Source organism: Hippocampus guttulatus, chromosome 6 (genome assembly GCF_054856545.1).
Source record: "Hippocampus guttulatus isolate MCC_2025c chromosome 6, RoL_Hgut_1.0, whole genome shotgun sequence".
Lineage (NCBI taxonomy): Eukaryota > Metazoa > Chordata > Actinopteri > Syngnathiformes > Syngnathidae > Hippocampus > Hippocampus guttulatus.
This window is the reverse complement of record NC_141266.1, coordinates 20,868,630-20,880,742: the sequence shown is the minus strand read 5'-3', so window position 1 is coordinate 20,880,742 and position 12,113 is coordinate 20,868,630. Positions and strand designations below refer to the sequence as shown.

The following is a 12,113-nucleotide window of genomic DNA, read 5'->3' as shown; positions in this document are numbered from 1 at the left end:
TGAGGCACTCAGAATTTAGGAAAAAGTCCCATCAGTGCTGTCACACGACAACATACACGTGCAAGTCCCAGCATATCACGTGACCCCCCCCCCCCCCCCCCATACTACATACATGTGCCAGTAGGTAGACTCATATGACACTTTCCGGTCGTACTACAACTGATTTGTTCTACACTGTGAAAGAAACAAGCCCTCGAGTAGACAGCACAAACTACCCAGGATTTGACAAGAGATGCCTCAAGATATTGCCAAAGCACTATTTTTGTCTCAGTGAAAGTCATTAACTCACTTCAACATATCTCTTTCGAACCAAGATGATGACAAAGCACTACTTTTCTCGAATGAAACTCCCCGATTCACTTGAACAATTCCTTGGCACTGAAACATCACAAAAAGGTGCCGATACGTGACTGTTTTTAAAAAGAAAATACTCAACTAACTCCAACATAGCTCCTTACTACAAGACGCCACAAGATGGTGCCAAGGCAGTATCTTTATCAAAATGAAACTCCTCAAATCAATCCAGAATAGTTCCTTGGTGTCAAGATTCCACAGGATGGGACCATTTCATTATTTTTGTCTAAATGAAGGTCTTCCATTCACTTCAACATAATTCCTTTGCCCAAAGATGCCACCAGATGACACCAAATCATCACTTGTTCTCAAATCAAATATTTTCACCTTCTTGTCACACTACATGTATGTACCTACAGGTCACGTGACACTTCCTGCCAGTCTCCATCCATATGCCACAGTGGTGTCTCCCGGCTTGTCCTCGGCAGGTGCTTCGGTTGCTGTAGCTACGCAGATGTTACACGCATGCACGCCTCAACTAGCTTAGCTTGGCGTCCAGGTTGCCATCAGCTAAAGGTCACACAAAGGCGTGCTTATAAAGTCGAGATGGTGTCCGGGGCCGATCCACATCCGGATCCGATAGTCCCGTTGCCGAGGCGGCCTTGTGGTGTGTAGCCTCGGTCCTCGCAGGGAGTGCAGGCGCCCCATGTTGTCTGTCTGCTCAATTATTTAATGCGCTAGTGTGTAATTATTCGAGTACACGCTCATTATCTTCTTCGTCGTCATCATCATGGAATAGGTAGAAGATATGGTGTCAAATGATGCGTGGACTTGATTTTTTTAAAAAAAAATTATTGTTTGCTCAACAACAAACAAAATAAGGCGAATGGGTGAGCTTGAGAAGACCGTCAACAAAATCTTTCCCTATTTCCCCTGGGATCAATAAAACAGACAAGCACGCTCATTCCTTCCTACCTAGCTACCTTGATATCTTCTTTCTACCGATGTTCATTCCTACCTTGCTACCCTATCTACATTCCTTCCTTACCAGCTTGCCATTGTCTTACTGACTGTATAATAATATATATTCATCATACATTTGCTTGTTTTTCCGTTGGGGCTGTTTACAGTGAGGAGTGATACATTTGTTGAACATATTAAAGGCTGTTTGTGGTGAAGAGGTTTGGGTGAAGACGACTTTGGACGCACACATTGAGGACCAGGAGACCCTTTTCAGATCAACGACTGACGCATGATGACAGCTGCTGAGGGTTGATAAGAGGGCAAAGTGAAAGACTAAGCAAGAATGTCTTTGCCTTGCATGGCATACGACGCGTGAGCTTTCGCGGAACAAGTCTGATATAAATCTCCTGTACTCAATAAAAAAAATCGAGAGGGGTGAGGGGACTGCGGAGAAGGTTGGGCGAGATTGTCCTCAAATCTTCTCTCGTTCTCTAGCTAGCAAAATGAACTTGGGTGTCTTTGCTTCCTTCATCGAGTGGTGTTTTATTTTACTACTGTCAACAGATGAACCTGACACTTACCTATCTTCTTCTTTATTAAAATTGTTCCTGAACTCTGACCCTAAATAGCTTCCTTCCTATGATACCCGTCTTCTTTTTAACCCGAGCGACCTGTCGTCTTTGCTCCAATCGCAACCTACCTATCTTCTTGACTCTGCCTCCCTGTATCTTGCTTTCTACCTATCTGCTGTACCTTCACATCAGCCACCAGGCTACCATCCTACCTATGTTGTTACCTATCTTTTCTGAAAACTTTCCTTCATTCCTTCCTCCCTGCTTCGATAACGTCCAAAAACAGCGTATGCGAGGACGTGACGCCATCTTGTGGCTCTTTAACGCACCTGCAAGCCGTTAGTTTGGATGTTCTCATTTCTTTCTAAAGTTCGTCCCGTTTTTTTTGTTTTGTGCTCATGATCCCCTCCTGGTGTTTGCGCTCATGTTGTTCCTCACATTTCGTTCACTTGCAGCCGTTTGCCTTGAGCTGTTGTTTGTGGTTTTTTTCCCCTCAATGTTTTCATTTGGTTGTAACGTGGTTGTCGTCATTCATCGTGTTTATTTTCTCCCGCTTTTCACGTTATCATGTTTGTCTTTTAGCGCCGTTTCCATGTTCTCAATGTTGCCCAATTCTCCTTCAATCGCTGCCGTGGTGTCCTCATTTTCATGAAGGGCTTCTCCATCTCAGGCTGATCTTCTCATTCCGTTCTCTTGTTCTCCTTCTATCATGTTGATCTTTTTGTATTCTTCCAGGACATTGTATACTTGTTGTGCTGTTGTCATGCACATCTTCTCCATCTTATCCCCGTTTTCAATGTTCTCAACTTCTTTTGTTCCTCTGTTTTTTCTTTTTAAATTCATGTTCTTCTCAATGTGTTCCACACGCACAATCCAGTGTGTGAACGAACAATTTGTACATTTAATTCAACATTTACAACATGACATGACAATAGGAAGAAGAAAGTGGAGGACGTTGAGTCCAGCCAGAAAGATGAGCGCCATGTTTTTGGTTTTCAGATGACGCAGAGCTTTGGCCATTCGTACTCGGGGAGAGGTCTCTCATGAGTCTAGTGTCAGAGTTCATTAGTTAAGAAGACTGCTGAGGGGGAACCGGCTGTGCAGTGGGTGGTTTTGTTTTTGTTTTTTTAAATCTCCCTGCAGATTGACACCGATTGTCCAACGTGTCTACATCTCATCAGCATGCGGTAACTTGGCAGCAAGTTGAGCGGATGACTCAGAGGAACTATTTCCAGATTGGACACCTTGTAGCACCGTGTTGTTAGATGGGACGCCTTCAAGGTTCTGCTCAGCTTCTTGGACATCCACTCCCGATTGGCTGACGTCCGACGCCACCGATGAGTCCGACGGGAGAGTCTCATCGGACGGTGTCAGCGAGGAGGCAAAGTCAGTCAAGATGTTTCTGGAAAGCACTGAAACATCACAGAGAAATGTACAGTCAGCTAGACTGAGCGCAAGCGGGAAGTGATGTCATAGGAAGTAAGGCGTGGAAGAGGAAGTTATACAATCGGACGCATACTGACCTCCAGTGGGCCGGTCGTCGTCATCTGCAGACAAGCGCCGGCTGAACGGGCTCAAACTGGGGAGCATGATCAAACTCAACGAGATGAAGATGATCTAACACGCACACACAAAATTAAAAAAAATGAGTGTGCATACATGCCCACATGCACATGTATGTACATACCAGTAGGCATGTGCTGGTCTGTGCTCCCTTGCTCACTGAGTGTTTGACCAGAGATTGAAGGTGGCGCAGCTGAGTCAGTAGAGACCTCAACACACACACACACGCACACACACGCACGGACACGTGAGTACACATGTGCATGTGTAAGCAAGCGTGCATGTGTGTGCTTACATATTGTGTTTCTCCAACTGCTCCACTTTCTTCTGCAGATCTTTGTTCTGCGCTGAGCACAATGCCGCCCTGCCAGCAGATGCGCGTGCGCGCGCACACACACACACACCTCAATTTGCTGTGCAGGTGAACTCAACTTCTTTCTAGTTTTAATGATCTAGTCATGACTATTCCATCTACATACATACTGCATAGATCTACAAATCTAGATCTATCTAGCTACACTATTTCTATAGAGACATATCTACGGTCTCAAACGTTAACCATCATTTGTAGATAATCTCCCATTTCTTGAGCGACTGTATCCACAAGATCTATAGATCTATGTGTCAATGTGTTGAGGATGTTTCCTTTTATTTCAGCTCTAGCTAGCCGAGATCTATCCATTAAGCCTCCATGTAAGTGTGTGGATTCTCCATCAGCGAGTGGCCGTCTGATGACTGTTGTTAGCAAGTGCGAGGCCGCGATTGGCCGCTGAGGAGAAAGTGAAGCCACCTGTCCTCCAGGCCGTCAATGTACTCCTTCCTGCGCCGCCGACTATCCTGCGCCGACTGCTTGTTGCGGATTTTCCGCCGAACTTTCTTCAGGACGCGCTCCTCGGCCTGTCGATCAAGGTCACCTTGGGAAGTGCTGCCGTGCGTGACACAAAAGTTCAACCCATGTCTGACCTTGGTGAGAGGAAGCTTGTCGGGCAAGGACACACCCTCCTGACTCAATAGCTTCTCCTCTTCTGCCGTCAGATGCAGAGTGCCACTCGCCTAACGCGCACACACACACACACACACACACACACACACACACACACACACACACACACACACACACAGCATAAGTCCGAAACATGGACACACACAGATCACAAGTCAAACAGACACACACATAACTTCCACAAATCGAAAACAAAACACACACACACGCGCGTGCACGCACACATACAAACACGCGCGCATGCACACGGGTTTTGCTCACTTTTACCTCTTGGTCAGCAGGCATGCCGAAATGCTCTTGTCCCAGCGGCAGCTCACCGACAACACAGGCGTCAGACAGGAAGTGATGTGAGCTCCACGGCTCTGCGAAAGAAAGACATTTAACGTCTTCCGGCAGGGACAGCAGCCACTGCGTTCGGAATCATTCAGCGTTTCCTACCACCATGGGGGATTTTTAGATCGACAACTTCAATAGTATCTGTGTTAAAAATTGGTAGGGACCGAGTAAATAATTTAGAATGCACTCACTTATTCCCAATTCCCCAATCACTAGATTGGTATTTTTATATCGTGGACTAGTTGGGTTGACCAGAGAGCTGTAAAAATGAATTGAAAAACAGCTAACACTCAATGGAGTCAAACTAAGTAACTGTCTGTCTTTGGAATTTCAGACTCTCAAAAGTAAATACTCTTTACAGTATATCCCCACTTCAAGAATGTTTTGAATTAAAAAAAAAATATTTCATCACAATTATAACAGGCATCAATTATACACGAATCTTCAATATTTGCAGGCCAACCACTGTATCTTAATAATAATAGTGAATAATAATAATAATAATAATAAAGATTCCAATATTGATCCCCAAAATGGCAATGATAATTTTGTGCTATTTGTGCCTGGTGAGGGTTTCCCAACACAGGTGGAGTCACACGTTCTCACCGAGTTGGATGGCGATGACGTCCACCCCTGCCGGCTCCCCCTCCTCGCTCCTGAGGTCATACACCAGTTGGTAAGCAGGTCGCGGTGGGATGGGGTCCTCGTTCCCTGACGACGGCCCGCCCCCGCCAAACACGTCGTTGGGGTCCACAGCATGGAGGACATCTTCTGATTCACTGTCGCTCAGCATCTGGGTTGGAGGGGGCGGAGACTGAACATAGGAAGCGAACATCACATGACTCGACGGGGGCGACGCTCACGGGATCCAACGGGCGTCTCTCGGAGAGGGTCAAGGCCACTTCCTGTTGGCAGCTGAGTGATGCAGTGTCGCCGTGGATACGAGCGTTTTCTGCATCCATGGCCTGGAAAAGATGTTGAAGGAAATATGACAAATGGTGAGAGTCCTCTTTAATACCAGTTACTGTACTATAGAACATTTGAACTGATATTTCAAGAGCCACACAAGCGTGATCAGTAATCCGAAGATTAGTTGGTTTCACCAAAAACAACACTTTGTGACATAAAAATGTTTTTTGTTTTTTTTCTAACAAACAAAGACGTGAAGTGGCACAGTGACTTTGATTCCAATATTTTTGCTCAAATTATAAAGCAATAAAAACACGAATGAAACTGGGCTTTTAGTGGCAAAGGAATCATTTATTTACAATTAAGGCACCAGGGGAAATGATGACTCCCTGGATGGGTCAAGAGGGGCTTTTTTTACTTGCGATTTGCTATTCACTCCATTTGCTGATCTTTTCCCACAATCGTGACACACATTTTCTACTACTTAGTGCAACACAAACCCTGTCTCTATACATGCCCAACTTCTAATCTGTTCGCATTAATTCCCTTGTGACATGAAAATATGACCTCCACCTTTATCTTCAACTCAAAAGCTGTGCTGATTTCCCAGAGTGATGCAACACTGCTTTCTACTGGCAAGTGGTTGTCACTGCAAGAATATAGACAAGTGAAAAAAAAGGGGGAAGACCCTCTTCCACACCAGGAGGTTTAAAAACAAACTTGGCGAATGAGAGTAAATGCTTGGAATCCAGCTCATGAATGTTAACAGCTATGGCAGTGAATGAGTTGCCATGAATATTATGAATCATACATGACATCATTCATTTCTAACACCTTTAGTCTGATCGAGCTGTGAGAAAGAACGTTGGAATAAAGACAATTAAAAAACACGAATCAGGGAAGAAATGAAAAAGAGAGCTAGAAAACGAGAGAAGACTAAAGAGCCAAAGCAGAAAAGAACAGGTGAGAGCAAACATTGGCGAGGATATCCTGTTCCGCGCAAGAAAAGCAAACACTACAAGCACAAGGAACACGTGTTCTTACCGATTGAACATTTTTTTGTATCTCCTCAAACTCGGATGTTATTGGAGATGATCAGTTTTCTGGTGTTTACATGCTCGTACATACATTTGAAGTAAACCATGATAATGCCACTGGAACAAGTCAAAGTACCACACTCATTAATTCAACCCCAAAGAAGCAAAACACTCACTGAGGTGCCGTCACATGCGGCGGTTGCACATTACAAAGTTTTCCAAAGTGGTCCAGTGGTGCTGCACAAACTCCAACAAGAAACACACAAAATTTCACCAAACAGAAATAAAGTCCAAAACTACTGTTTCAATCGACGTGAAAGCCCCACTTTGCGTCAGTTCGCTTCCGCCTCCTTTTCTTCTTCGTTGTCTTCTTCCCCTCGAGTGCTCCACATCGGAGACGAGCACTTTTTGTTGCCCTCTGCGCTCGTTTTAAGAACCGCAACTAAAAGTCACCCAAATGTTCTGAGGCTGATATGTTATGAATCGAATCGATTCATCAAGTCGAATGCAAAAAGCGAAGTTCATATTGAAATCATATATGACAACATAGAGACTTTTGGAAATTTGGAAGGATGTTACTGTCAAAAGCTATCAAGATTTATTACTTCCTCTTTATTACTTCGCCTTTTATTAAAAAAAACACTCTGTAACAATATTAACAATTTGTTTGTGCATTTTGTTAAAAAAAACAAGCATCACCATTTCAAAAAATTAAATTCTTAGATTGTAGATTGTACTGTCTTTATTGTCTTTTAAATTTCAGTTTTCGTCGTTTGGTACTTTCTATTTCTACTGTAATTTCGAGAATTTAGTGATGAGGGGTGATTTTTTTTTAATTATTACAGTAATATCTTTTCACTGAAAGCCAATACTCGCGGAGGTGACGACAAAACAATAAAAGCAGTTAAAGGAGACAAAGACAAGTTGCTTTTATTTTGACAACCGGAAGCACCGTGCCCGTCTACGGGAAGGTAACATGTTCCGCGATCAAAATGGAATCAGCTGATCGGAATTGACTCACAGTTCCCGGAGCAACGAGGACACGACAAGACAAAAAAAGAAGAAAGAAAAGAAAACCAACCATGGAATAACACAATAATTGTGATTTGACATTGCGACAGGAAGTGTTCACTTCCTGACGGAAAGTTTGGTCAGAGTTTTCACGTTGGCATTCGGCGACTTTTGCTCGTAAGTTATTTTGCTCTCCAATGTGATCGGGGGACACTCATTCTCTTTTGCAAGGTCGGAAAAGTGACGCGAATGTTTTGTCTTTGCTATTACCAACATATCTCTATTTCTCAATCTTCAGTTTGGGCGGACTGTTGTTACAATAGTGAAGTTGTCATATTACTTGAAAAACATTTGCCATGAGAATAAAGTCAAAATGGAGGGCAAAAATATGTAATTCTTCAGAATAAAACCAGAATATTGGAAGCAAAAAAAATATTTTAGAGAAAAATCTACCTAAGTAATGATTCAATAAAAACGGCCATCTAAATTTAAATCAAAGTTTGAAAATAGATTATTTTTTAATCCAGAAGTTTTTCAATTTAAAAGTGAAATACAACTGAAGTGATTAATTAGCCTAGCACTAGAGGGAACCTCGTCGATCTATCTATCTATCTATCTATCTATCTATCTATCTATCTATCTATCTATCTATCTATCTATCTATTGCACATTAATCAACACATGAATAAACAGTGTAAACCCGTTGGACTTAGATAAATGCTAGTTTTCAACCATAGTCCCAAGGCAGGTTTCTTGTGTGTCAAATCTAGTTCAACAGACAAGAGAAGTGCTTTCGGGAAACATGAAAATACACACACACACACAAATACAGGGCAGCCCAATAGCGAGATAATGAGGACGCTAATAAGACATCTTGACTTATTACACAAGCAAAGGTTGGCATGTGGTGTTTATGATCCAAATGTAGAGAAGAGGATGGAAGGAAGGAACAAAGCAAGGAAGGAAACAACAGTGCTCATCGTATTGTTTGTGTTGCTTTTGGAAGAACAAAAATACAAATCTTTTCAAAGGCGCACACTCGGCCTTTCACCTGAGATAGCATTGACAGCTGCAGGCGGAGCCTCAAGTGGAAAAGAGAGCTCACTGACATCACAGTGTTTTGTTCACGTGGCCTGTCGACAACTTCAGCCAGCGATCAAGTATGTGCTCCATAGTAGAAAGCTAGCGCTAATACAGCTTGGCCGAAGATAAATCGTAGACGATAACGAAAGCAAGACCAGTATGGACTGGATGACCAGGAGGTGGACTGAGGAAGCACGGGGGGTTCAGTGTGACTTTAAGGCTGTGAATGGCTGTTCTTTATTCTTGTGCTTATCCGCCTGTCGCGTCTCCCCGGTTGCAACGGCTCACATGACATCTCCTTTACAGTCGAGCGTGTCGGTGATGGCCGCCGCATTTTACACCGTCACCTCTGTCTGACATCGGCGTGGGGGAACGTCGTCCTCTGACATGGCCCTGGCAGCGAAGATGATGGCGCTGGCAGTCCTGCTGGCCGTCACGCTGATCTTCGGTCTGGTGCCCCTCTGCCTGGTGCAGGGGGCGGGGCCCTGCGCCCTCGGCCCAGGTGAGGAAGCTCACCACCCCATTGTTTCCTTCATGTCACCTATCTTCTTGACACGATCTGCGCTGCTCGCGTCACCTGTCTCCTTCACATCACCGGTGATGTCCAAACCGCCTGTACGTCACCTTGACCCCCGAATGTCTCCTTCACACCACCTGTGTCTTTCTGTCGTTTTTGTTTCCACTGTATGTCTCACTCATCCCACTTGTGCTCTTCACGCCACCTCTGTCGTTTCTGTTTCGCGTCTCCTACATGCCAACGGTGTCATTGACACCGGCTGTCACCTTGATGCCGCTCGTGTTGTTGGCAGCGTGTCGTGGGCGCGCACCGGCTCTGATTAACAGTTTTGGGGCCGGCGTGTTCCTGGCCACGTGCCTGCTGGACCTCCTCCCGGATTACCTGAGCGGTTTCTACGACGCATTCGCCCACGCCGGGCTCACGGTAAGCATGTCTGTACAAACGTACACTTAGTTGAAGTTTTGATTTTGGGAGAGTGTTTTCACATTGATGTTTGGATTTTGAACTTTGATGTCAATATTTGGAGGATGTTTCCATGTGGACGCTTTGACATTGTTTGAATTTTGTTTTCATGTTGAGGGTTTGATTCTTGTGTAGATGTTTTCATGACAAAGTTTGGGGTGTTGATGTTGCGGTTGTTTTACTGACATTTTGACAGCTTTTTCAAAATTTTTTGATGATGATCTTTTGCCGTTTACTTTTTGGTTGGTGTTTTAAGGCCATTTTTTAATTTTGAAGTTCTGATATTAGTGTGACAGTGTTTTGATTTTGTTTTGGGTTGAATTTTTGATTGTGGACGTTGAAATGACTCGTGTTTTCTCAATGATTCGAAAGAAATGTTTTATGTTCTGATTTTGATGTGGTTTTTTTTTGCTGTCGATTTTTACATAATGTGTCAAAACATTGTTTGTTGTTTTGAGTGTTTTCCCTTTGTTATTGTCTATGTTTTTGAAATGAATCGAGTGTTTCCTTAATGAGCGTTATTGTCGTGGGGCACAGCTGCAGTTCCCGCTGGCCGAGTTCATCGTGGCGATGGGCTTCTTTGTGGTTCTGGTTTCGGAGCAGCTGTTCTTGGCCTTCACCGAAGAGCCGCGGAAGCTGGGCCAGGAGGGGCGGGGCCTGCTGGTGGATGGTTACGGCGGTGAGCAGGCCTGCTACGAGGTGGATGACGAATGTCACCCGCAGGCGCGCCCGATGCCTGCGTCGCCATCCGTGCTGCGTGCCTCGGTTTTGGTCTCCTCATTGTGCCTACATGCGGTGTTTGAGGGGCTGGCGGTTGGTCTGTTGGGCGGGGGCCGGGAGGTGGCGCAGGTGTGTGCGCCGCTCGCCATCCACAAGAGCATGGTCGCGCTCAGCCTGGCCTTCACGCTGGCTCACACCGGGCTGCGGCGCGCACCGCTGGTCGGCAGCCTGCTGCTCTTTGCCTCCGCCGCACCGGTAGGCGTGGGCGCGGGCGCACTCCTGTCGGAGAGCGCGCTGTCGCCGCGGGCTGGAGTGGCACGCCGGACGCTGGAGGGTGCGGTGGCGGGCGCTTTCGTCTACATCACCTTCATGGAGGTCCTGCCGCAGCAGTTAGGCCGCGGGCGCCGCCGCCTGGCCGAGGTGGCCATCACACTGTTGGGTTTCACCGCCGTCACCGCTGTGCTCTTCGTCAAAATGTGACCGCCGCCGCTCCACTGAAAGAGGGAGTGAATTTTAAAGAACGACAACAAAAACAAGCAATTGAGATGTTTGCAAAATAACAATGGAGAAGAGATGTGGTATTGTTACTCATTAAAAGTCATTTGTTTATTTTGCGCACGTGTCTTGACGTTGACAGACAGGTATTCACATAGGATGGGATGACGACATTCCTTTGAAACAGAATGCAGTTGAAACTGAATGTGAAGCTGCAAAAAAATGGTCTGGGAAGCCAAAACTACGTTCTTTGGGCACTGGAGAGCCCGCCATCCACAGCGGTTCAAAACGAACCTCGCAATCAAATTATTTTTTTTTTTTGCTGCTTGTCGTCAGAAGTCCATCATCATTCATAACACAGTGCCGGAGAGATGATAGTTTGTTCACATCATTCAGCATTAAATGCGTTTTCAATAACCAGAAACGCATGAAGTCACCAAAACCCCAGTAGCTGATGGCGCTGTCAGGATTTCAAAAGACATGTTTATCTTTTATTTAAGGTTACGTCTGCTTTTCGCCGATTGGTTCATTTCAACTGTCTGTTTGCTGTTTTACCCCGCCTCGGAAATGCGCTTCAGTGTGAGTGGCAACGTAATCTGACCGCACTACTGGCGGAGTCCTTTTTGATAAATCAAAGTCACGCTTTACATACAAACGCTTTACAGTGACCAAACAGCGATCAAGGTTTGGATTTTCAGCCCAGAACAGAAATGGTGTAAAATGAATTCAATTCTTGAAGTGTACAATGTCAGAATCGAAGCCTGAATGTTTCGAATCTCTCAAGAAACGTGGAATTGGATTCTTTTGGGTGGAAATTTGGTGAATGTCATGAACCCTTTGAAGTTTGGATGTTTTGGACTAATCCAGAAATATGGGAGGAGGTCAATGTGTGAAATATCGCTTCATTTGGGAATTTTGCTGTGAAAATGTGTACTTTGGAGTCATGTGCTAAATAGTTCTTTCGATGTCAATGAGATGAACCGTTTGCAGGTGAAATCGGTTGAGAAACGTGGGAGCTCCTCTTCGTCTGTAACATCTGTCTTCAGTTGGAAATGTCAGAGGAAGAAGTGTGACTTTAGCATTGCGCAAACCAATAACGAAGTAATTAATTTCGATTCAAGTGACGGGCGTCTCTTCCCCCCAACACT

At 44.9% G+C, this 12,113-nt stretch overlaps 2 protein-coding genes across 3 annotated transcripts; one reads left to right on the top strand and one right to left on the bottom strand.

The window, feature by feature from the left end:
- Positions 1-2,706: 2,706 nt before the first annotated feature.
- On the bottom strand, positions 2,707-7,033 carry creb3l4 (cAMP responsive element binding protein 3-like 4). 2 transcript variants are annotated; one of them, XM_086114695.1, is made up of 10 exons: positions 6,854-7,033; positions 5,595-5,696; positions 5,338-5,524; positions 4,663-4,757; positions 4,356-4,445; positions 4,183-4,289; positions 3,688-3,756; positions 3,517-3,601; positions 3,353-3,446; positions 2,707-3,241 (listed from the first exon to the last, which is right to left on the bottom strand). In XM_086114695.1, the coding sequence occupies exons 2-10, from the start codon at positions 5,691-5,693 to the stop codon at positions 2,997-2,999; spliced, it is 1,071 nt and encodes a 356-aa protein (XP_085970821.1). In that variant the 5' UTR covers positions 5,694-5,696; positions 6,854-7,033; the 3' UTR covers positions 2,707-2,996. The 2 variants fall into 2 exon arrangements, with proteins under 2 accessions (XP_085970821.1, XP_085970820.1); XM_086114694.1 differs by having other exon boundaries at positions 4,183-4,445.
- A 599-nt stretch (positions 7,034-7,632) lies between these two features.
- On the top strand, positions 7,633-11,084 carry LOC147204102 (zinc transporter ZIP1-like). Its single transcript, XM_086114477.1, has 4 exons — positions 7,633-7,865; positions 9,078-9,273; positions 9,581-9,711; positions 10,288-11,084. The coding sequence occupies exons 2-4, from the start codon at positions 9,159-9,161 to the stop codon at positions 10,948-10,950; spliced, it is 909 nt and encodes a 302-aa protein (XP_085970603.1). The 5' UTR covers positions 7,633-7,865; positions 9,078-9,158; the 3' UTR covers positions 10,951-11,084.
- The last annotated feature ends 1,029 nt before the right edge of the window (positions 11,085-12,113 follow it).

Bases quoted from the DNA above. Each gene is read 5' to 3' on its own strand.
- LOC147204102 (XM_086114477.1), top strand. From the start codon at position 9,159: ATGGCCCTGGCAGCGAAGATGATGGCGCTGGCAGTCCTGCTGGCCGTC. The intron at 9,274-9,580 runs GTGAGGAAGCTC...TGTTGTTGGCAG, and splicing joins GCCCTGCGCCCTCGGCCCAG to CGTGTCGTGGGCGCGCACCG. The intron at 9,712-10,287 runs GTAAGCATGTCT...CGTGGGGCACAG, and splicing joins TCGCCCACGCCGGGCTCACG to CTGCAGTTCCCGCTGGCCGA.
- creb3l4 (XM_086114694.1), bottom strand. From the start codon at position 5,693: ATGGATGCAGAAAACGCTCGTATCCACGGCGACACTGCATCACTCAGC. The intron at 4,446-4,662 runs GTAAAAGTGAGC...TGTGCGCGTTAG, and splicing joins GCATGCCTGCTGACCAAGAG to GCGAGTGGCACTCTGCATCT. The intron at 3,757-4,182 runs GTGGCTTCACTT...ATCTGCTGGCAG, and splicing joins ATTGACGGCCTGGAGGACAG to GGCGGCATTGTGCTCAGCGC.